General features: G+C 40.7%; 1 protein-coding gene across 3 annotated transcripts in view; it reads left to right on the top strand.

Moving 5' to 3' along the window:
• The window catches only part of METTL8 (methyltransferase 8, tRNA N3-cytidine), an 83727-nt gene extending 66899 nt beyond the window's left edge, over positions 1 to 16828 (top strand). For 2 of the 3 annotated variants that reach the window (XM_079924486.1, XM_079924487.1), the window contains 5 exons: positions 2946 to 3009; positions 4206 to 4345; positions 9024 to 9130; positions 9274 to 9339; positions 10081 to 16828. In XM_079924486.1, the coding sequence (XP_079780612.1) occupies positions 2946 to 3009; positions 4206 to 4345; positions 9024 to 9130; positions 9274 to 9339; positions 10081 to 10271 (568 nt within the window). In that variant the 3' untranslated portion in view covers positions 10272 to 16828. The remainder of the gene's footprint in view (positions 1 to 2945; positions 3010 to 4205; positions 4346 to 9023; positions 9131 to 9273; positions 9340 to 10080) is intronic. The other variant, XR_013828762.1, reaches the window with a different exon arrangement.
• The last annotated feature ends 7715 nt before the right edge of the window (positions 16829 to 24543 follow it).

The raw sequence follows: 24543 nt of genomic DNA, 5'->3' as shown, positions 1-24543 counted from the left end.
TCAGAGGTCAAGCTGCCGTCTGGTAGGACACATGGCAAATGGCACAGGCCTTCCTTTAGCTTACTAGACTGTTCTGTATCTTGTGAGTGTTTAGTAACTACTACCCAAAGATAGACTGCATACCTTTCATAAAAGCTAGATGTGCCAGTGTCCAGAGAAGCATTTTGAGCTATATGGAAGTATTTATAGAACCATGTTAATTTCTTAAGTTTTAAGTTCCTGGAAGGCAGAGGCAGATCTTCCTTTAATGATGATAACAATGATGATAATGATGATGGTGATGATGATAGCAACAATAATAAGAATGACTAACATTTATTAGGTGCTTACTCTTGAGTCAGGCACCTTTCTAGAAACTCTACATATATGAGTCCATTCAATCCTTACAACCAACTTAGATGCCATATTTATCTCTTAGGAGTTTGGGATTGACATATACACACTACTACTATATTTAAAATAGATAACTAACAAGGACCTACTGTATAGCACAAGGAACTCTGCTCAATATTCTGTAATAACCTAAATGGGAAAAGAATTTGAAAAAGAATAGATACATGTATATGTGTAACTGAATCATCTTGCTGTACACCTGAAACTAACACAACATTGTTAATCAACTATACTCCAATATAAAAGAATTAATTTTAAAAAATAAAGATGAAGAAACCAATTACAGAGAGATTAGATGACTCTTCCATGGTCACCCAACTAAGTGGTAGAGCCAGGATTCAACCCTTGGCAGTCTTGTTTCAGAGCCCTTGCCCTTAGCCATCATACCACATAGTACTATATGTATCTGAGTGTTTTTTGAGACATTTCAAACATGTGTGACCAACCAACAATTACAAGTCACAAATATATGGATTTCATAGGAAACAATAAGGGTATATATGCTGCAATAAAGCACAGTTTTTATATGGGATGGATGAGAAAATATAAGCAGCACAAGTTTTAACTTTGATTCAGTACTGGTTAACTTTTCATAACCATATCCTATTCATGATACATTAATTTATTTGGACAGATCTTAATTTGAATACAAACCCCTAGTGCCACAGAATGGCACTATATATGAATACTATACTATATATGAATATTATACATGAATGTAGTATTCATCAATGAGTAGCATTTGAGAGTAATGCAAGCCTGGGTGAGATTTTGCTAAATGCATATTTGTGCTTATGTTCCGTGTTTATTTAGAAGTCCTCCTTGCTTAAAATGCCTCCTGAATCAAATTGGAAGTTCTAATTATGTGCTTCAAAGCCCATATATCCCGTCACACACTGGGCTCTCAGAATCCACTCTGCTTCTCATCCCTAGCATGTGACTCCCACTTCTAAACCCTTTCCCCTTCTTCCCACTTAGTAATGCCATCCCCCTCCTTCAAAATTCTTAAGACTTTCACCTGAGGGTGCCTGCCTTATGCACACTTCTATAGAAATTGTATATGTCCCCAACTAGGCTATAAAATCCACAAGAGCCAGGACCATACCTATAATTACTGTTTAGGACATACTGATCTCTTTCTGTGATTCAGACACACTACTAAGCAAGATGATGCAAGGATCCTTTGCTAATAGCATACAAGGTATGATTAGGAAGGGTACTGACCCACAAAATTCAAAGTACAGTTGACCCTTGAACAATGTGGGGGGTTAGTCCACGAATAATTTACAGTCGACCCTTCGTATTTGTGGTTCCTTCTGTATCCGCAGATTCCATCAACCACGGACCATATAGCACTTAGTATTTACTATTGAAAAATATCCATGTGTAAGTGGACCTGCGAAGTTCAAACCTGTATTGTTCAAGGGACAGCTGTATGTGCCTGCCCATTAGTAACCATGGCTCAGCCATTGTTACTGAATTTCAGGTAAAGACCAAATAGAACTTGTCTAAGTTCAGTGGAGGCCAATTAAAATTAGTCAGGATTTTCATATGGGTAAACATCACCCCCCCAAAAAAAAACCCCTGAATTTGCTTACTTTATTTACGTATTGTAGGTAAAGCAACTGAGTCTCGGAGAAGTTAAGTCAAATTCAGTGTTAATAACTGGCAAATCCAGGATTTAAACACAGGTGTAATTGGCTCCCAAATCCCATACTCTTACTAGACAGTTTTATTAGACAGTTTCATTTACTACTTTGTATTCTAATGCTTGGTCCATGTATAAGGCTCAATAAAAGTTTGAAAATCGGGCTTCCCTGGTGGCGCAGTGGTTGAGAGTCTGCCTGCCGATGCAGGAGACACGGGTTCGTGCCCCGGTCTGGGAAGATCCCACATGCCGCGGAGCGGCTGGGGCCGTGAGCCATGGCCGCTGAGCCTGCGCGTCCGGAGCCTGTGCTCCGCAACGGCAGAGGAAAGAAAAGTTTGACAATCACTTGAAACGATAAGAATATATTAGTGTTTTATTATTTTTAGAAGTTGTATTTACATGCTGTTAATATAAACATATTAATATTATATTTAACAGCACGTAAATGCAACTGGGGGTTGAGGGTCCTTGGAGAGGATAGAACTTGGCTAAGCTAAGAGGAGTTACAGGCCACGCTGGCTGGAGGCAGACAAGAAAGAGTGCCTGTGAGGGGCAGGAGGAAGATTGAGCAATGCTGATGGATGGCTTTGGAGGTTTCCCTTGGGAGAGTATGATGGGATATAGAGCAAGTAGGCCCACATAATGGAGGGCCTTAAAATCAGGGCAGGAATTTGAAAGTCACCCTGTAATTGATAAGTGTTTGAGATAATGTTGGTTCAGAAACAACATGAAGGCATCCACACACCACTGCAGAGAACAGTGTCTAAAAAGAAGAAACAACAAGCCAAGTGTCATCCAAAATTCTGTTAAAGGAATACTAACAAATTCAAACCTACACTTTCCTTTCTTCTGTAGCTTCAGCATATCTGGGCTCTAGATTTAAATATTTCTTTCATTTTCATAGGAATGCTCCAGAGTTCTTTCTTTATTGTTGTGATTTTGCTTCTGGAGCTGTGGAGCTGGTAAAGGTATGCCTTATATTTTCTTTAAAGAGAGCTATATTAAAAATCTAATTTTTTGCTGTTGAAGTGATTTTTTTTTAATGTAACTGCATCAGATGTAATCTGTGACCATTTTTAACTGAGCTTTTACAGTTTTGCAAATCATATCATCAACTGATGCCTAAGATGTTACCCTAAAACAATAGAAGTTGTTTGGGATTTAATATAGAGTTCAAGAGAGTGGTTCCTACAAGGTGGTATTTATATTTATGTCCCTAGAGCTTTACACACAGTTTGGCACATAGTAGGCACTCATTAAATTAAAAATTTTGAAAAAAAAAAAGGTCTGAAAAGGCATATATTACAAATCTAAAATGTCTCAACTGTAAGGAAAACAGTGGTGGGAACCGGGCCTTATTTGACCAATTCCCAAATGCTAGTAAGCATTATCATAGCAAAAAGAGGTAATTTTAGGAAATGGAAAAGGAATGGAAATTCTAACAAAAATGTATAGTAAACACATGGAACATAATTTCTGGTAATAAGAGTTAATAGTTTTTCATTGTAGACATTTTCTAAAATACTGAAAAGCCTAAAGGGGAAGATAAAATTTACCTATAATATGCTTTTTTAGAGTCCTAGAGTGAATCACTGTTAGTATTTTGCTATATATCCTTCTAGCGTTGTTTTTATAGGCAAATTGTGTGTGGATGTGGTTTTTTAAAATAGCATCTTTATTGAGGTATAGTTCACATACCATAAATTTCACCATTTTAAAGTATACAAACCTGTGATTTTTAGTATATTTAGAGTTGTACAGCCATCACCATTACCTAATGTTGATTATGTACTATAGGATATTTATATATTAATGCCAAAGGAGGCATGGAATAAGCAGTGAGAGAGAGAACCGAGGACCATCTCAGTGCCTCTGAAGTAACACAGGGTGGGCTTCCAGCAACACTGCCTACTGACTCAGAAAGACTGCCCTACTCCACTTTTCAAGAAAGGAGGGATTGCAAAAGAATATTTGTTATCAAGTCCAAGTGCTAGACTTAATTTTTAATGACAGCTTGAAATAACCTAACAGAATACCTAATCCAAAAATCAAATTTATAGAAGAAAGGCACTTGAGAGAAGTTAAATTGACGTTTTTAATTTGAGAAAAATACTAGAAGTCTGCTAACAACTGTTTTTGTCTTTTCATTCCTTTATCATGACAGTCGCACGCGTCATACAGAGCAGCCCAGTGCTGTGCCTTTGTTCATGACGTTTGTGACGATGGCCTACCCTACCCTTTTCCAGATGGGATCCTGGATGTCATTCTCCTCGTCTTTGTGCTCTCTTCCATTCATCCTGACAGGTAAATGAAGACTAAAGGGCAGAGCAAATGTGTACAGCCCCTTTATCAGGAGTGGCTTTCAAAACTATCAAAGCAAAAATGACAATTCTTGAATTTATTATTTAATGAACTACATTATGTATAATATGCAGCCTTTTAAATGTAGTTTTTCCTTTCTTCAGACTTTCAGAAAGAAACTGGTGACACTACTTCTTTAATGAGCTTTCTGTCACTGTCAGAATGAAGTAAGCATCTTCTGGCAAGACACATACCTATTAAAAGTGACAGAGCTTCAAGGAAATTACAAATTCAGAACAGCCTAATAGACTCCCGAGAGGGAAATTGTACATTGGTGATCAGAAACAAACATCTTAGATTTAGCATCTTGCTGAATGTTCATGAAGAGGTGGGCTGTAAATCTGTTTGGCTTCACACTGGTCTATCGATGGGCTTTAAAATATTTGTTTTAAAGAAGCCCACTAGGGAATTAGGGGTTATCAAAATTTGCCAGATTAACCTTGGACCTTTATAATCTAAGATTGGCCTAGTGCCATCATTTAAATATTCATGACTTAAATATTTTTGTTCACATAAGGTTTTGAAATAATAAATACAGCTTTTCTCTAAAGAGGAAGCACAAAGAGATATTACCAGCAATTAAAATGATCACTTTTCTTAAAATTTTGCCACCTTGTATGTATTAAGACACATGTGGTAAGTGTCAGGGGTTGTGCCTTCATAATGTTTCTTAAAATTGGGTTTTCGTGATCTTCTGGTAATAGATACGGACTTGGCATCAACCGCTTTTTGTTTGGTGAGTGTGACTCTTTCCCAAAGAAATCGAGTATTGTGTCCTTCCTTCTTTGCTATTATAAGGTCACTAGGACCCTTTACAGTCCTTTCACTTCTCATTCAGAGATGTGCACTTTGATTACTTGTGGAAAAGCAAATTAGATTTCCAAATAACGAATGAAATATATAATTGCACCTGGTGAGATATATCAAGTTCCATGAAGTTACTTCCTCCCAGTTTCTATAACCTATTTCTTTCTGCTAATCTGTTTATACTGTTGGCATTATTCAGGTACTGGTAGAAGGATGTCACCTATGTATTTTGTTTCACAGTTAAAAGGATGAATAGTAAAAAGGATAGAGTAGGTGGATAGTGAACAAGATTTTCTGACACCTATAACAGGAAATGTTTAAATTCAAAATGAGACCTCAAAAAGTCTACTTCAATTAGTTTAGATAATGTATTTTTGTCGTGAGTTGAATTGAATGTTAAAGAGAAGGGGAAGCAGATATCTTGGAAAGATTGTTTTTATAGTACATATATTCATTCTATTTATTTATTATAAAATAAGTTCAGATGTATCATGTCAGTAGCTACTTTCTTACCTACATGGAAATGACCTAAAAATGAGGTGAATGAGTAGAAGTTGGGTAATAGTAAGTGAAAAGTAAGGCAGTATCTTTAGGGTCATCTAGCACTGTGGCAGTAGATTCAGCCCCAGGAAGATTCTAGAAAAATGGCTTATTGCCAGCTTGGAAGTTCAGCTAGACCTTGAGTCTTGGGGTCCCAGCTTAAATGGGAGTAAACCATAGAAGGCTACAAAAAAAATAGGTAGCTGTCCTTCCTGTTATTGAAATAAAAGTATAATATGTTTTCTAAAGATCTAAGCATCGAATAGTCAATAAACACTCTTTTTTTTTTAATCCCTTTTTTTCCTTCTCCTCTCCCTCCATCCAGCGATAGGTGAGGATAGCAGAGTTGGCCCAAGTCAGATGAAAAAAGAAAAGGGGCTTTCCCCCATTCTTGTCCATCTCACCTGCAGGCCACTCCCACCTGCATTTCTCAGGAACTGGCTCTGGAATTGCATTATGACCCAAGATGGGCTGATAAGAGAAGCAGCTCCCCACCTCTTGCCTTCACCTGCAACGCAGACTTTAAAGGATAGTTGGAAGGAGAGGATTTGCAGAAGGAGGCTACATTTTGAACTATTTGGCTGTTTGTTTTTTTGTGTTTTCGTTTCATGCTTGTTTTGCTAATAATTGCAGAAAGAGATTTTTTTTCTCTGTACGTAAAACATTTATCCGGAAAGTGAATATTTTAAGGTTTAGATATGGTTTTCTTTAATTGTCAAATTCTAAGGATATAAGCACAGTGTGAAAATAACCTGTAATAAAATAAACAAGGAAAAATACTATTCTTTTTCTCTTTCATGTACTTAGGTTCCAGGTTTTTTAAAGAGCTTTTTTTCTAATCATGGCACCTTTTTCTGTCATTTCTCTCTTGTTTTCATAGTTACTTTCATTTTCTTACTGCTTATTTCTTTCATAACCTGACATACTGTTTCACCCCGTTATTCCACTTAACAGTGTTTTAAATTTTTATTTTTTTTTAATTTTTAAAAATTTTTGGCTGCATTGGGTCTTCATTGCTGCGTGCCGGCTTTGTCTAGTTGCGGGGAGCAGGGTCTACTCTTCGTCGCGGTGCGTGGGCTTCTCGTTGTGGTGGCTTCTCTTGTTTCGGAGCACAGGTTCTAAGGCACGGGCTTCAGTAGTTGTGGCACACAGGCTCAGTAGTTTTGGCACATGGGCTTAGTTGCTCCGCGGCATGTGGGATCTTCCCAGACCAGGGCTCGAACCTGTGTCCCCTGCATTGGCAGGCGGATTCTTAACCACTGTGCCACCAGGGAAGTCCCTGAACAGTGTTTTAATTGGAAGGAATTTACAGATTATCTGATCAAAACCCCTAATTTTTAAAATAAGGTATGCTCAGAAGCTTTAAGAAGCTTGGATAAAGCAGAGACAGCAAGGACTTAGTACACAGGCTGCCATTTACCATTCTCTGCCCAGGGCAGACATTGATAATTGATTTTGTAGATTGTCATTCCCTGTGAGTCTTAAGAGTCCTTTGCAGTAGAGCTCTGTCGGCAGCCAATGTCAGTCACTTGGCTTGATATGAGATCTGAAATCTTTGTCATCTCTGTACCATAATCACATATAAGGCCTTGAACACTTAACCAAAAACATTAAATCAAAAGCAGTCACAGGCTTCCCTGGTGGCACATTGGTCGAGAATCCGCCTGCCAATGCTGGGGACACGGGTTCGATCCCTGGTCTAGGAAGATCCCACATGCCTCGCAGCAACTAAGCCCGTGAGCCACAACTACTGAGCCTGCATGCCACAACTACTGAAGCCCACGCGCCTAGAGCCTGTGCTCCACAATGAGAAGCCACCGCAGTGAGAAGCCCGCACACTGCAACAAAGAGTGGCCCCTGCTTGCCACAACTAGAGAAAGCCCACACGCAGCAGCGAAGACCCAACACAGCCAAAAATAAATTAAAAAAAAAAAAAAAACCAGTCACAAGGGGTCATGTTTGGGAACCAGATGGGTAGAATAAGCAGTAAAAGAAAGAAGGTAATAAGAGCTTCCCAATATTGAGCTGGGGCTTAGAGTGTGAATAGAATTTAAATAGGCAAAGAGTAAGGAGGAGAGAATTCTTTGAGGGGAAACCACATGAGCAAAGGCATGGACTGCTCAGAGCCAAGCATGTAACAGTTTGGCTAAAGATGCTTCAGATTAGGAAGTAGTGGGAAAGATGTTGGAAAGATTGAGGTCAGTTGTAGGTGATCTTAAGGGCTCAAATAAGAAACTAAGATTTTATCCTGTGGATTAATAAAATCATGAAAATTTGAGCAAAGGGATGATTTGACAAAACCATCATTTTAAGCATACTAATTCATCAATAATATGCAGGAAGGATTGGCAGGGATAATAATAACACCTGTTAAGAAGCAATTCTGTTTCCAGCCTGAGGATGTTGGAGTTTGTATACTAAGGGAGTACCAGTGGGATACGAGAGAGAGAAACGATCAAATATGTAGTTTTTTTTTTTTTTTTTTACTGTACGCGGGCCTCTCACTGTTGGGGCCTCTCCCGTTGCAGAGCACAGGCTCCGGACGCGCAGGCTCAGCGGCCATGGCTCACGGGCCCAGCCGCTCCGTGGCACGTGGGATCCTCCAGGACCGGGACACGAACCCGTATCCCCTGCATCGGCAGGCGGACTCTCAACCAGTGCGCCACCAGGGAAGCCCAAATATGTAGTTTTTTTAAAAAGACATACAATTTGATGACCAAATGGTTGTGCTGAGGATAGTGGAAGAAGAGAAAAATAAAAGGAGTCAAAGATTTCTCTGAGATGTTACACTTCGGTGAATTTAGTACCTTTGAACTAAATAAAGAAGTCAGGAGGAAAAGCAGCTAGTTTTGGAGGAAAGGTGATCCCCGTTTAGGTATGTCTGATTGGGACAGTTCTGGCATATTTTTTATCTTGCAAGGAAAATGAAACGACTTCATTTTTTTCTGCCTTGGAACTACCTTAATTTGCTGTTAATATCAGGAATGTCTATGTGGTTTTGCAGTTCAGCATTGACATTACACATCAAGCTCTGTGAAGTTACCGCTCTGGTCATTTGGGTGATTTCTTGATATTCTAGGCTTTTTGAATCTGATTATTTAGCAAGTTGGTGTCCTTTTTTCTTTCTATACAAAATATTTTTGGTTTTGTTCCCCTTATATTTGTGGCTTACATTTCTTTGGCCTCATTGAGCTGTGCTTATTTTATCATTAAGGAGGTTAAATGTGACGTATAAAACAAGACTTCCACAGAGTCTCTTGCTTTGTTTTCAAAGGATGCAAGGTGTTGTAAACCGACTGTCCAAGTTACTGAAACCTGGGGGAATGCTGTTATTTCGGGACTATGGAAGATACGATAAGACTCAGCTTCGTTTTAAAAGGGGTAATGGTATATTCAGTTTGGAGTTATTTTCTTGTGTTTTAAAGAATGCTGTGTTTACATTTCATGTCAATTTTGTTGTTAGTGGTGGTGGTGGTTTTCTTAAGGAATACTAAGTTTCTCTTGTCACACTTTTTTTTTTTTAGGGCATTGTTTATCTGAAAACTTTTATGTTCGAGGCGATGGTACCAGAGCATATTTCTTTACAAAAGGTATGTTTATCTATAAGAGGAAATAATTAGCTGTAAAAACTTTCCTTGGGTATTATTTGCAGGGAGAAACTTAAAAGCTCTAAAAATGAGGCTTCAAGAGTTGAATAAACATTAGATGTCTTTACACCTTAGTGATTATAACTGTTCTATGTAAAAGCTTGGAAGTGGCCTTTTTGCCTGTTAATCTTTTTCCAATTTAAAGAATCACTTGTTTCATCCTCATACCCTAACGAAGTTTCCATTTCAGAGGTACTGTTAGCCCAGATATGAAAAAATTGATGACGTGCCACAGCCAAAAGAGGGAATGTGATTTTAAGAGTCCATAGAAAATTACTTATCTCTTGTCAATTTCTCATTTTAAAAAAGCATTTAAAATGAATCCTTCATTCAAGGACTTTGCCCAAACTTATGTGAGTACTTTTACAATGTGCCATTTGGGGTCTCTGCAAACCAACAAAAACTCAGATCTGGCACCTTTCAAAATATTGAAAGCTGCAACCTATAGTGTTGTATATCTGTTAACACCTGCTGTGTTCAACTGTTTATACTTGGTATGTTTGTGTGAAATAGAAGAAAACCACTTGGTGTCATGGGTTTCCTTCACCAATTTGTACTAGAGAATGTTTCTTGGTATAAATGAAAATTCAGATGGTCATTCATTCCATTAATGTTCCATTGTTCCTGACTGCCCCTCCCCCCAAGTCACATATCATACATTTGACTGCCATTCTTGTCTCACAGGGGAAGTCCACGATATGTTCTGCAAGGCTGGGTTAAATGAGAAGCAAAATCTGGTCGATCGTCGCTTACAAGTTAATAGGAAAAAAAAAGTGAAAATGCACCGAGTTTGGGTTCAAGGAAAATTCCAGAAACCATTACCCTTCACTCAAAAAAGCTCCAAATTGGTATTTTCACTCTTTTCTCATGGCTGAACTACGTATCATGTTAAGGTACAAACCAGAGGATTACACTATTCAAAGTCTTCTGTAAATCTTTCATTTTTGAAAAGACAGAAGAAGAGAATTTGTATATCCTGCTGTTTACCATGGGTGGGCTCTTTTGTGCATTTTAAGCACACGTAAGTGATTTGGAAGAGAGCACAGTATTCTGTGTTTTCAAAACGTAATATGCTAAAGCTTGTTTGGATTTATTACATCTTAACCATTTTGTTTGTTGTTTGAGTTTTATAAGCATTCAGTTAAATTACCGATATAAGTCAGATGATTCTGAGAAGCGGAAACCTGCCATTTTTTAGAAGTGAAAAAAACCCATCTACTTTATTTATACATTAGTTGAACACAGTTGAACTCTCCTCCACTGTTAACTGATAGCAGAGAGGCAGCTCACCTTGTTTCCAAGGAAAGTCACAAGACCAAGACAAAAGTATATATTTTTTTGTTTTGTCGTTGTTCGTCCCAAAACTTTCTTTTTCTTTAATTCACAGACTAATGTCTGAAACAGAATTTTAGTTTCTCTTTCCTTTCCTAAAATTGGGGAAGTATGACCAATGCTAATATTATTTTCAGGCTATTCTTAGGTGTACAAGTTGGAAGCCTTCTTTAAGACAACTGTCACACCCAAGAAAATTCTTAAATCGTAGCAATTAAAAATTTATTTACCACCTTGCCTCAAAAAAGACATAAATTGGCTTGCAAATTGTACTTGGTAAAAATGGAGTTTCTAAAACTGGTCTGTCATTCGTTATACAACGTATACTGAGTACTTACATTGTGCTGAATTATATGGAATAATACAATAAAGACCCAGCTCTGTCTTCTGAGAGCATAAATAGGCTCTAGCTGGCAAAGCAAACTGTGCATCCCAAGCCTCTAAATCATGATCTAAGATAACATGTGAGCAAGTACTCAAATACGGAGCTTATCAGCTAGCTGGTATGCTTGACTGATTATGAGCCACAGAAACCTGGAAGACATGGACAATCTCCTGAAAGGACCACCATCAGAATGATCAGTTCCAACTATTTTTCCTTTTTGAACTCACTTAAAATTCAACTTCCTGGAAGCATATGATTGGTCCAATGTGGATCATGGATTCATCTTTTTTTTTTTTTTTTTTTTTTGCGGTACGTGGGCCTCTCACTGTTGTGGCCTCTCCCGTTGCGGAGCACAGGCTCCGGATGCACAGGCTCAGCGGCCACGGCTCACGGGCCCAGCCGCTCCGCGGCACATGGGATCTTCCCAGGCCGGGGCACGAACCCGTGTCCCCTGCATCGGCAGGCAGACTCTCAACCAGTGCGCCACCAGGGAAGCCCCATGGATTCATCTTTTGACAGACTGGGGCAGGACAGGTTATTTGATGGCACCACCAGACTATATGGAATGGAGGCAAGTTCCTCGAAGGAAAATCAAGACACTGTTATCAAAAAGAGGGGAGGGTTGCTGCCCAGTCACAGACATCGTGTGGTGGTAGCAGTAGTAATAATGGTTCTGAAGAGAGAGAAAGATCAGCTGTGGGATGGAAGGGAAAGAATCAGGGTTCTGGGAGGAGGTAGGTCTCAGGCTAGTCCTAGAACATATGCTCTCAGAAGATGGTGAGAAGACAGGTATGTTTGGTGGGGATATGGATATTCATGATTCGGAATAGTGGAGAAAAGATGGGGAGGGCATCTATAGACAGCCTTGAATAGAGGGTGCATTGGGTTCTGGTCTCTGGACTAGAGCCATCCGAGGTTGGTTTATTTCTGTTTTATCCTAGCCATGGTGTGTTATAAATATATTTAGAGAGATTGATTGAGGAGTCGTCAACAGAATGGAATGCAGTGAGGTCAGAGATCAGGGCAAGGAGAACCACGGAAGGTTTTTGCATACATTTTCCTTGATAACAAGTCCTCAGAAGTACAATATCAAGGTTTCTGTTTAAACATGCAGTAAATGTAAAAGTCAAAATTTGCCTGGGACTCTTAACTCAGTTGTTTTCCTAATTAAAGTGTATATTTAAAAGCCAAACTAGTAACGAAGGTATTACGTACAGCAAGGGCAGTTAGATAAGTTAATGTTGCTATGGGAACCCCAGCAGATCTTCTTGTGTCTCAATTTAAAACTCATGGCCCAAGGTGGTTTTAAAAACAACAGAAGGTAAAATTATTCCCACATTCTCATACATGTAAATTGTACTGTCTCTCTCTGTCCTAAATAGCAGATTCAAGCCAGCTTCTTGACTGGCACAGTAAAATGCTGCTCCGTGTCTTTCTATAATGTATTACAGCATGTAGTTAACCTTTAGAAACTTCAAAAATACATCCACCAAATTTGGACTGTGAGACACAAACTGGGCTCTTTTGGGCTCTGTCTAGCATAGACCTCCTATTCCACATGGCTGCTCAATGGGCCATTTCTATCAGTGTCTTCTGCTTGTCTGGTCAGTCTTTCTCTCCCTTAGCCTACCTGAATCAACCCCCTACTTAGAGTTTGCTGCCAGACAAAATGTAGATGTTTTTTGGCAGAGGAAAAATAAGAGAAAGACCTGATTTGGAATATTGCCTATAGATATTAAGAAATCATGAAATGTTGCAAATGTATCTGCTTGGGTATTAGTTTAAAATATTTGATAACTTCATGAAATTCTCATCTTTTCCCTCACATCTATGGAGATAGGACTAGTCAGTTAGGCAGAGTTTGATATTTAAAACTTCATCTGCTGAGGGAGCTGAATTTCAAAAGGACTATTTTCTTTCTAACAGAAAAAGATGTGTTCCTTCATTTTATAATACAGAAACAATGAAAGATGCTATATTAAAAATGCACCCTCTGTTTTCCTCCATTTATAAAAATTCACTTTTGAGCATTTTCCAAATGTAAAAATTCTCACACACATGAAGTACTGTTTCATAAGGTTGTGAGAAAGCCAAGGTAGCGGTTTCTATTATTAAAAGTTTTGCATTTCGGTATGACACATTTGTCGTATTGAAACACCCAGTTAATGTTGACTTCTGAGAACTTATTTGCTTTGCTTGTCTCAGTTCCATATGTGTTGTCTCTAAATTTTGAATACATCGAGGTTTCTACCATCATGCAGTCTAAATCGTTGCTATACATATTTGTACGTGAAAATTATTCACCCGTATGCGAAGAGCTGCCCTCCGGGGCATCAGGACCATGTAAACCGTTCAACATCAGGTGACTTAAATTCTTGCCCCCAGACTCCTAGGCTGTATTCCTCTGGTTTTCCAACTCATCAAAGCCAATTTCTGAAGCCAGAATATATCACGCATTATTACTTCTAATTGGTTTTAATGTTTGTTATGCTCCTCACAAGTGCAGATAACTTCACATTTGCATCATTAATAGGCCTTTTTCTGAGCCTCTGCTTCTTCTGCTTTCTGCCTCTGTTAGTCATCAGTAGACGTGTTGGTGTGGGTATTCACCTCCCTTCCTTGTGAAAAGTGCCTTGTAAAATCTAAAGCACTGAATATATGTGAGGTATTGTTATTAATAACAGTATTTACAGTCTACAAGGCAGCATACAGAGTACTCCAGCAACAGAAACTTTTTCAGTGGTTTTATGAGACCTTGTGAGAAAGACAGTAAAATGCATGGAAAAATATTGCCTGCAAGTCAGACAGGAAGCATGGGTCCTAGTTCCTGTTGAATCGCTTAGCTGCTCTTAATTTACCTCTGAGTGCTAAGTCTTTTATACACTACACTTTTATATACCACATTATTCCGTCATTTAATCCTCAAACTCCTATGAATTAGTTTTTACTGTAACCATTTAACAGATAAGACTGGAGCTCTGAGGTATTGGGTAATTTGCCTAGGATATCACCGCAAGTCAGTGGCAGAAACACAATTTGGGCCCAGAAGTGTCTGATTCCAAAACCTCTAGTCTCATCAGTACACTTTTAATTGATAGACTCAAATGCTGTTTGGGAAAGCTGCTGGAGAAGAAAAAGAGCTCCTGAATCAAGCAGAGAATTATAGCAATGGGTGGGAGTTTGGATCAGACGATCTTCAAGGAGACAGCTCATTCTAGATCCAGTGATTCTATGAAATAGGTAGGTAGTACTTATCCACAGTTACAAACTGGGAAGGAAGAGAAGGAAAGGAACGAAGAGGAATGACAAAGCAAAAGCTTGCAGTCAACTCTTTTCAGCGTTCTGCATATGTTTACTTCTGCTCTCGCCCCACCCCCCTTCGGGCTTCAGCCTTCCACTTGGCTCCCCTGCGAGCACACAGAGCACCCATCACTTGCATACTCCTCACTTAAAGAAAATAAATCAGTCTGTACTGCAAGGGGGTAGGGGGAACCCTCAAAGGGATCAGCTCCTGCATAATCTAAAATATGTGATCAGGGAGTGTCAATAATAAAATGAGTGAAAACATCTTTGTTTAAAACATTGTATGTACAATAATGCCAATTCAAGCCTGACATGTTGAGCATTCCGTGGAATATGGCTTGGGATTTGAGAGGCCCAAAGTTACCTGCAGGTTGGCTTTGGTGTAGTTATAAATATAAATAGAAGTAAAATAACAGTTGCATCTTCATTTATAATGAATATATACTGTGGCCTCAAAGCTGCAGAGGAGAGTGGATGCCAAAATCTATCTTTCATTAACATATGCCTTAAATGACAGGGAAGAGGTGTTAAGACAAAATTACTTTTTCCTCTGCGTATGAGTCAGCAACATGCAAGTAATAATAGTTCTGCGTGTGAGTCCCTACAGAGGGTAAGAAAAACAGCATCAAATTGAAAATGCAAGTCCACCTGCCGGAGGGGCCCAGGTGGCGGTAGAGCACAGCTCCCTTGAGCACCATCTTGAAGTGTCTCAGGGCACAGTGACCCCAACTCTGGCAAGCCAGGTTGGCATGATCTGCATGGAGGGCATTAAAACCTCCAGGTAGTCAAAGACAGCTCACCCTCAGCTGCTCCTGGACCTCATCAAAAGCAAGCTACAAGGCACCACCACTGTCCAAGAGTTTAAAACAGCTGCTTTGGATTCTACGGTGCATGTGGTTTCACAACCACTTAACCTTTAGTCAGGAACAGCTAGAGGCAGGTGAATGGATAAATACATGTTAACATTACATAAGGAGAAAAAAATAATATTTAGGAGCACATGGACTTCAAGTAGTCACAAATAGCATTTAGTTAGCTGTGTCCTTGGCATCCCAGTGATTTATGTCTTTATCTTTGATTTTCTCCAGCAGATAGGCACTAAGTAGAGCCTGGACTCCAGAAAAGATATGCTTTTCTATCAGGTGTTAGCTGCTAAATTAGGTGAGCTGTTCATTGCTTCCTAAAAAGCCCCAAACATCTCTCCTACTTGGGCTGGTGTCCAGGAAAACTATGAGTTTTGTTATCCTTACACAAATTTTTTGGCAGTGTTTTCAACCCATTGCTCCTTTATGTGACACTTCCTAGTTCATTGCAGAAAAAGAAATTAGTTTTTTCTTACTTAATCTTTATATATCAGTTGTTGGTTGTTTCAAAAAACTTTGGGGAAGGGCAGTCACCCTTCAAGTCTAAGCCTTTCTCATTGAGAAAAAGCTCTAAAACTGTGTAACTTCCTAAAATTAATGATGAGATGCTGTTGAGTCTCTTGCATTAGTTTGTTGATGGTTTTGTTTTTTTTTTTAATGCTGTGTACTTAACACAAGGAACACTATGCAGTTGCTGCCTCATTTCTCTCACCTCCTGCCTTTTGAGAGTAACGTCTTTCTTCTGAGGCTGTCCTGCTGAACAGACGTGATAGCTGTCCATACATTTTTAGTTACGCCGCACTCCCTCAGGTGAGGTGGAACAGCGTCCCCTTAAGCAGCATTTGGAACTTGCACTGAAAGAGAATGGCTGAAATTGCCCGTGTCACATGCCGCATTGAAGCAAGGAAATTTCTGCCGCTAAGGATAATAGCTTTTCTCCTTGCTCATACATCTTCCTTCACAGCCCTCATTTATTTTAATGTATATATTCCACTTTGACTCTCTGGAAGATATTTTTAAAGGTTTTTTTAAAAAATCCAAATGAAAGATGAAATTCAGGATCCAGAAAAGCATTTACTCTGTTTATCCTCTCCATGAATGTATTCTTAATCAACCAGTCTTTCTGAGCATCTCTTCATTTGCTGCTTTGTTTCGTAATAGAATACTTGGGCTCTGGAGATTAGTGAGACAAAGACAAAGCTTCATTATAACCATCCTTGTTTTACTCCCTTGTCTTATAGGCTTTCTCTTCCTAACTCACTCTCCAGGTGCTTCTTTCTCTTGCCAAATAGCGCAAGGAAATACTTTTGCAGATCTTTTGTTTACTTTAGAAAAAACACTGATCCAGCCTTTCCCATTCGGGAGTGCTGCTCATTTCCTGACTGGCCTTTAAAGTTTGGCTCGGTAGCAACTTGGGGATTTGTTTTCTACCCAGAGTGAAAGGAGCTGGGTGCCTAGCAGCCCCATGCTGGAATGAGAATTAAATTCTGCTCATTCCCTGGATAAGCAAGCTGATGCTTTCCTTGTAAGTCCCCCCCCCCCCATTCCTCAAAGCTTTAATGTTTAGTCATTTAGCTTTAGCTTTTTAAAAGACATTTTAATAGGGTTGTCTCTCCTCCAAGTGCATGCAGGAGCTGATCATGGGCACAGGGAAACTCTTAAGAATAAAGAATTTCCTGTTTGCTGGTTTTTACCTACAATGAAAACGATGTACAACACATGCAGTGCTTACCCCTACTGCAGTTCCATTGCCAGTTGCCTGGCCTGGGACAGGAGGAACTGTAACACCCAAGGAATTTGGCTTGAGCTTTCTAAGTCCCCAAGACTGCCAAGTTAATGAAGCTTTGGTTATTACTCAGTTGAACATTTTCTGACTGCATGTAAGCTTTATAAATCTCGTGCTTTCTTCTCTTTGGCACGTTTACATTAAATTTTATTCTAGTTATGTAACTTTGTACTATAGTTATGTTTATATATGAATGTAAGTTACTCTTGATTCATCCTGCCTTGGGGTATTTATTATAGTTTGTTATGAAGTGTCAGTAACTTTCCAAAGAGAGTGGCTTTCTAAACCTGGAGCCTATATTTTTATATATTAATGCATTCTTTACATGAAAAGATTTTTATTTATTTATTTATTTTTGCGGTATGCGGGCCTCTCACTGTTGTGGCCTCTCCCGTTGCGGAGCGCAGATTCTGGACGCACAGGCTCAGCGGCCATGGCTCACAGGCCCAGCCGCTCCGCGGCATGTGGGATCTTCCCGGACCGGGGCACGAACCCATGTCCCCTGCATCGGCAGGCGGACTCTCAACCGCTGCGCCACCAGGGAAGCCCTAAAAGATGTTTAATGTAAAAGGTTAGTTAAATGATAAAATAGAAAACCTTGACTGACAAATGTCTTAACTACATCGGGGTGGGCGTTGTCTTTAAGGACTTAATCTATAATATAAAATAATATGGCAAATAAAATACCATATGGGGGGGAGTTACAGACAAAGTTATTGGCATAGACAAGGTCCGTTTGAGGAAGCGTACCATGTCAATATGATGACAGCGGAATCTAGGGTCAGTCATTCCTCTAAAGCTCAGCCAGACACACAGAAACAGTCACCATTAGGAAAGGCTACCAGCAGAAGCGTCTGGCACACTGGCCTAGAGAAAGTGGGCAGTGTTCACAGGCAGAATAGCCAAATACTGTTCCAGTGACCCAGAGAAAAATGCGAGGTCAGAGAAGTTTGTAGCAAGAGTGACTTGAAACTGAACCCCAGAGAACTAGACTGTAAACTTAAATGCCTCCTAGCCTGGCTCAGGAAGAACCAAAGAAAGACTTCACTGAGCCTTGGGAATAAGAAGGCTGCAGAGGCCATGAGCTCTTTTTCTGTTTACCTGAATTATATCACAGAAATAGCCATTAAGACATTTTGTTCTTGATACTTTTTTTTTGGTACTTTTCATTTTATTTTATTTTTTTATCTTTGGCTGTGTTGGGTCTTCGTTGCTGCACACAGGCTTTGTCTGGTTGCGGCGAGCGGGAGCTACTCTTGGTTGCAGACACGGGCTTCTCATTGCGGTGGCTTCTCTTGTTGTGGAGCACAGGCTCTAGGTGTGCAGACTTCAGTAGTTGTGGCACACAAGCTCAGTAGTTGTGGCGCACGGGCTCTAGAGCACAGACTCAGTAGTTATGGCACACGGGCTTAGTTGCTCTGCGGCATGTGGGATCTTCCCGGACCAGGGCTCGAACCCGTGTCCCCTGCATTGGCAGGCGGATTATTAACCACTGCCCCACCAGGGAAGCCCCTTTGATACTTTTTAGAAGAGCAAAGACTTGCCTTTATCTGATTCTTACTTTTGATTCCAGAGCCCTTGTGCTTGTTTTCCATCACGGCATGTCACAAAGTATGAGTTTATTGATGTTCATAAACCTGGAAAGATGGGGTACAGCTTTAGGATAAACACGCCCAGAGAGGTGCAGGCAGCAGGGGATACTGGCCAAGCCAGAAGATCGTCCTCATTCCCCAGTGTGACAGAGAAAGGTCTAGCTCCTACTTTGCACAAGGGAACAGATTAGGTATCAATGTAATAGAGTCACCAAGTGATTAAGATCTGCTGACCCTCTGCAAGGAAGTAAATGGAGGGCAAGTAAAGAATACAGGCCAGAATAGCCTATGAGACAATACCATGATATGCAGTCACCACCACCTGGTGAGGTTTGAGAAGCCCCCCAAAGCACTATTCCTGTGTTCCCTGCCCACATTTTAAACCAACTGAGAGACTGAGGTGCCAACAGATGAAGATTAAAACATGAGCTTAATTACTGATGTAGCTGGTACAGTAGAGAATGGCTCAGGGTGCATGGAAACAGTTGCCCCCCAGTACTGAACCCCAGAATCAAGACCCACAGCTGGACAGCCACGAGACTCTACCCATGGGGGGTCTGCCCCTGTAGAGCCTTTTACAGAGCAGCTGGCTTCCAAGAGAGAGTGAAAAAGGACTAGTTTAAACATGCCTAATTCATTTCCCAAATTCACTTTTTAGCCAAGTCACTTCACCTCTCCCAGGAATGAGGAAGACAGGACTGAAGAGACCAGTTGCTGTCCCTCCACATGGTGAGAAACAACAGGAGTGGGAATTACTTAAACGTTTTGTAAGTGCTGGGTAAAGCATACCCCACATCTACCGAGACTCGAGCAATGTGGAGTGGACTCTATTTTGTCCTTTTGTCACTTGCTGAGTCATCTGCTCAGCATTTACCTGTAAGCCTGTGGCAGCTTACCTGGTCTGTAAGCATCTGCCTTAGTGATGGGTGGAATCCGCAGGGTAGGCACTGACACTTGTATGTGGTTAGAATACCGGGGACTGCAAACAGAATGAATTTCCAAAGTTATAACCAGTGACTTATTCTAGGAACCCTACTACACTTAAACCTTTACTAGATTGCTAAATAAATGGCCAGGAGGTCTAGCAACTTTGCCAAGCACCGCTTCTACATTGACTCACTGTACACCAGCACTTCTCAAACTATCCGAGGCAAAGGACCAGTAGTTGCTTTTTGTTTTGTTTTGCCCGTTTCCAACCTGTCACAGACCAGTACTTTTGTAAAACACGATAAAGATGAATTAGTAGGAAAAAAAAAAAAGATACACTCCAGTTTCTGGCATTGTTTCCTGGTCTCTGCCCTCTCCCCACAATCTCTCCATATTACTGCGCGGTCAGCCAGTGCTTACCAGCTACATGTCAGGCATTGCTCTAGGTTTTGGGAATGAAGGGTTGAACAGGAAAAAGGAAAGAGACAAGCCCAAGATTTTTACTAGATTCATCAGTTATAACCTTACTCGGTCTCTCTGCTCACCCTGTCACAGACTGGGAATGAAACAGTTCCCAGACCAGCACCCAGTCACAACCCATCCCTTGAGCTGCACTGCTCTAAACCACAGGGAGACTAAAAATCCATGTCACAGTATTTGTTCAGCTTTGCCTCCTGAGCCCTGTTGTCTCTCTTCACCTCAGAGTGTACAATGCCAGGGCCTGGGCTCTTGCACCTAGAAATGCTTGGTCCAGGTGCTCAGTGCTTTTCGCTGCTATCCTTTTCACATAGTTGTCTGTGTTAAGTACACAAAACCACACCTCACCACCCAGCTGTCACCAGGATTCCTGGTGGTTATTGTTCCTTTTATCTGTTCACTTTTTAAAATTTTGACTTTTTGTGAATATGTGAATCAGTGCAAAATAGTTTCTATGCCAATGTAAAATGGAAAGGGAGATGATTCAGTTCTTTTGTTGAAGTCAAAACTTGTAATTTTTTCCCCCACTCAGTAGTGTTTAAATGCTAGATTGATGCCAAACTCAAAGAACATGGAGAACTTGGGGAAAGGCCAGAGACAGATAAACGATTAGTAATAGTTTGTTACAAGGGCCATGATTAGAGGCTGAAGAAAATGTGTTTATTAACCCTAGAAGAAGAGCATGCTACAGGATGAGAATGATAGCTCCCAGGTAGAAACAGGTAAAAAGGGTTCTCAGAGAAGAGAAGAAACATGGGGCCCATTTGGTTATAAATCCTAGCTTCGCTCCTGCTGGCTGTGTAACCTTAAACAAGACACGTAACATCTCTGAGCCTCAGTAATTGGAGATGATATTGCTTACCTGAAGATTGTTGTAAGGACTAAATATAATGCACATCAAGTGCAAGACATGATGCCTGGAGATAACTGGTGCTTAATAAGTGGTAATTAATAGTTTTTTTTAAACAAAGGATGGTGATCAAGTCATCTTTTTTTAAGGGAGGAGAAATGCACTCTTCCTATAATATACATATTTTAAATTAGCCATAAGAAATTTTCCTAACTATGAAGAGTTAAGTTTCCTTACTTCAAATTATTGCTGTTTTCTTGACTTACATCCAATTCAGTTCAAACATATATTAAGCATCCATCCACTGTGTGCCAGATATTGCCAGACACAATGCTGGAATGAATAAGACTCGGCCCTTGCTCTTTGGATGCCCACAACTTAGGATGGATGACCATTTGTCTGAGATATGGTATCTCCTACTTAAATCTCTTGGCTTCAGCTGGCCACTGCCATTCGACCCCCATAGTCTACCTAACCCCAGCATATTAATTTGCATCCTAGTTTTTGAGACCCTTTTCAAAGCCCCCCGTGAATAAATCTAGTCACGTACTACCCAGCAAAAGCCAAACGAATCGTGTGAAACAAGGTGTAGCCCCTGTGTCACAGACCCTCTTGTGTGTAAGTTCCCTTTTAATAATTCTGCCCATACTTCTACATAGATCACCTCCTGCCACAGCATTTAGGGCTTCCACTTATAATACCACTCAGCACCATTCTGCATTACCACAACCCATCCAACCTGTCACAATTGGGATGAGGTCTGAGCTGCCTTTAAGAGAGCTGCAAACTCCTGCTATCAGTGCTACAAAGCCCCACCCCACACACTGTTCACCTGATCTGGTCATACAAGCAAGAAACCTGGCTCCTGTCTTGCCACGGTCATCACCTGATCACATAAATTCAAAAACTAGCCCCTGTGGAGCCCAGAAATAAACCTCTGCATACGTCCTCAAATGATTTTTGCAAAGGGTGGCAAGACCATTCAATGAGGCAAGGACAGTCTTTCCAACAAATTACATTGGGAAAACTGAATTTCCACATGCAAAAGAATTAAGTTGCGGACTTCCCTGGTGGCACAGTGGTTGAGAATCCGCCTGCCAATGCAGGGGACACGGGTTCGAACCCTGGTCCGGGAAGATCCCGCGTGCCGCAGAGCAGCTAAGCCCATGAGCCACAACTACTGAGCCTGTGCTCTAGAGCCCGTGCTCCGCAGCAAGAGAAGCCACCACAATGAGAAGCTGGCGTAGCACAACGAAGAGTAGCCCCTGCTCACCACAACCAGAGAAAGCCGGCACGCAGCAACGAAGACCCAACGCAGCCAAAAATATATGTATTGATTAATTCATTAATTAATTTAAAAGAATTAAGTTGGACCCTAACTTTATACCACATAGAAAAATTAATTCAAAATGGATAAAAACCCAAATGTAAGACCTAAAACTAAAATTCTTAGAGGAAAACATAAGGGAAAAGCTTCATGACATTGGATTTAGCAATGATTTCTTGGAATAAGAAAGCACAGGCAGCAACACAGGCAGCACAGGCAACAACAACAAAAAGGTAAATTGGAATACATTAAAATGTAAAACTTTTGTACATCAAAAGATAATCAGCAGGGGCTTCCCTGGTGGCGCAGTGGTTGAGAATCTGCCTGCTAATGCAGGGGACACGGGTTCAAGCCCTGGTCTGGGAGGATCCCACATGCCACGGAGCAACTAGGCCCTTGAGCCACAACTACTGAGCCTGCGCGTCTGGAGCCTGTGCTCTGCACCAGGAGAGGCGGCGATAGTGAGAGGCCCGTGCACTGCGATGAAGAGTGGCCCCCGCTTGCCACAACTAGAGAGAGCCCTCACACAGAAACGAAGAACCAACACAGCAAAAATAAATAAATAAATAAATGAACTCCTACCCCCCCCCCCAAATAAAAAGAATCAGCAGAGTGAAAAGGCAACCCACAGAACAGGAGAAAATATATGCAAATCATATATTTGATAAGGGGTTAATGGCCAGAATATATGAAGAACTCCTACAGCTCAACAACAAAAAAATCGATTAAAAAATGAGCCAAGGGTATTCCCTGGTGGTGCAGTGGTTGAGAGTCTGCCTACTGATGCAGGGGACACGGGTTCGTGCCCCGATCCGGGAAGATCTCACATGCCATGGAGCGGCTGGGCCCGTGAGCCATGGCCGCTGGGCCTGCGCGTCCAGAACCTGTGCTCCGCAACGGGAGAGGCCACAGCAGTGAGAGGCACGCGTACCGAAAAAAAAAAAAAAAAAAGAGCCAAGGACTTAAACAGATGTTTCTCTAAAGAAGATATTACAAATGGCCAGTAAGCACATGAAAAGATGTTCAGCATCACTAATCGAAACCACAGTTGCAAAGCACCTCACACCTATTAGGATGGCACTATCAAAAAACAGAAAATAACTGTTGGCAAGAATGTGGAGAAATTGGAACCCTTGTGCCCTGTTGGTAGGAATGTAAAATGGTGCAGTGCCTATGGGAAACAGTATGGTGGTTCCTCAAAAAATTAAAAGTAGAATTACCATGTAACCCAACAATCCCACTTCTATATATATATCCAAAAGAGTTAAAAAGTGGGGACCCAAAGAGGTATTTGTACATATACGTTTATAGCAGCATTCATAATAACCAAAAGGTAGAAGCAACCCAAGTGTTCATCAGCACACGAATGGGTAAGCAAAACATGGTATATACATACAAAGTGATATTATTCAGTCTTTAAAAGGAAGGAAATTCTGACACATGCTATAACAACATAGATGAACCTTGAGGACATTATGGTAGTCGAAATAAGCTAGTCACAAAAGGACAAGGTATGATTCCACTTACAGGTACATGTAATTCATAGAGACAGAAAAGCTTCATGACATTGAATTTAGCAATGATTTCTTGGAATATGACAACGTATTCAGATTCATAGAGACAGAAAGTAGACTGGGGTTGCCAGGGTTTTAGTTTTACAAGATGAAAAGAGTTGTGTGGATGGATGGTGGTGATGGTAACACAGTGTGAATGTATTTAGTGCCACTGAGCTGTACACTAAAAAAGGTTAAGATGGTAAGTTTTGTGTTATGTGTATTTTTACCACAGTTAAAAAACAAAAACTAGCCCTGGTGTTCAGCCTGGCCTTCCCAAATCATGAACTTGCTGCCTTCTGTCTCTAGCTCTCAGCCCTTCCCGTCTACGTTCCATACACACCACCCTTCCTTCCACCAGTCTTCACTATGCCCAGCCCACTTGGCCTCAGCCTGGCATTTTGCATACACTCTCATTGCCCACTCCCAGGAGAGAGGGCTTAAGTACAAGAGATCCTGGGCTCCCACCACCATAGTACCTTCTCATAACACCCACCACTAAGAATGTACCATCAAACCCTTCACCAAGCAGACGTGGAAAAGTTTCAGACCTTCCACCAACCCTTGTGCTTGGGAGTGATGGGTAAATGGAGAGGACCTAAAGCAAATGTGTTACATTTGACTCCCCCCACACAGTGTGCTGGCGCAACAGAAAAAAACCACCCCAGCATTTGTTGAGGGTCTTAGTTGGAATTCTAGGCACTGCATTTACTCCAGCTCTCTGCCTCCTGCCTTTGGACAAAAAAGTTCAT

Source organism: Stenella coeruleoalba (genome assembly GCF_951394435.1).
Source record: "Stenella coeruleoalba genome assembly, chromosome: 6".
NCBI lineage: Eukaryota > Metazoa > Chordata > Mammalia > Artiodactyla > Delphinidae > Stenella > Stenella coeruleoalba.
This window is presented reverse-complemented; position numbering and strand designations above follow the sequence as displayed.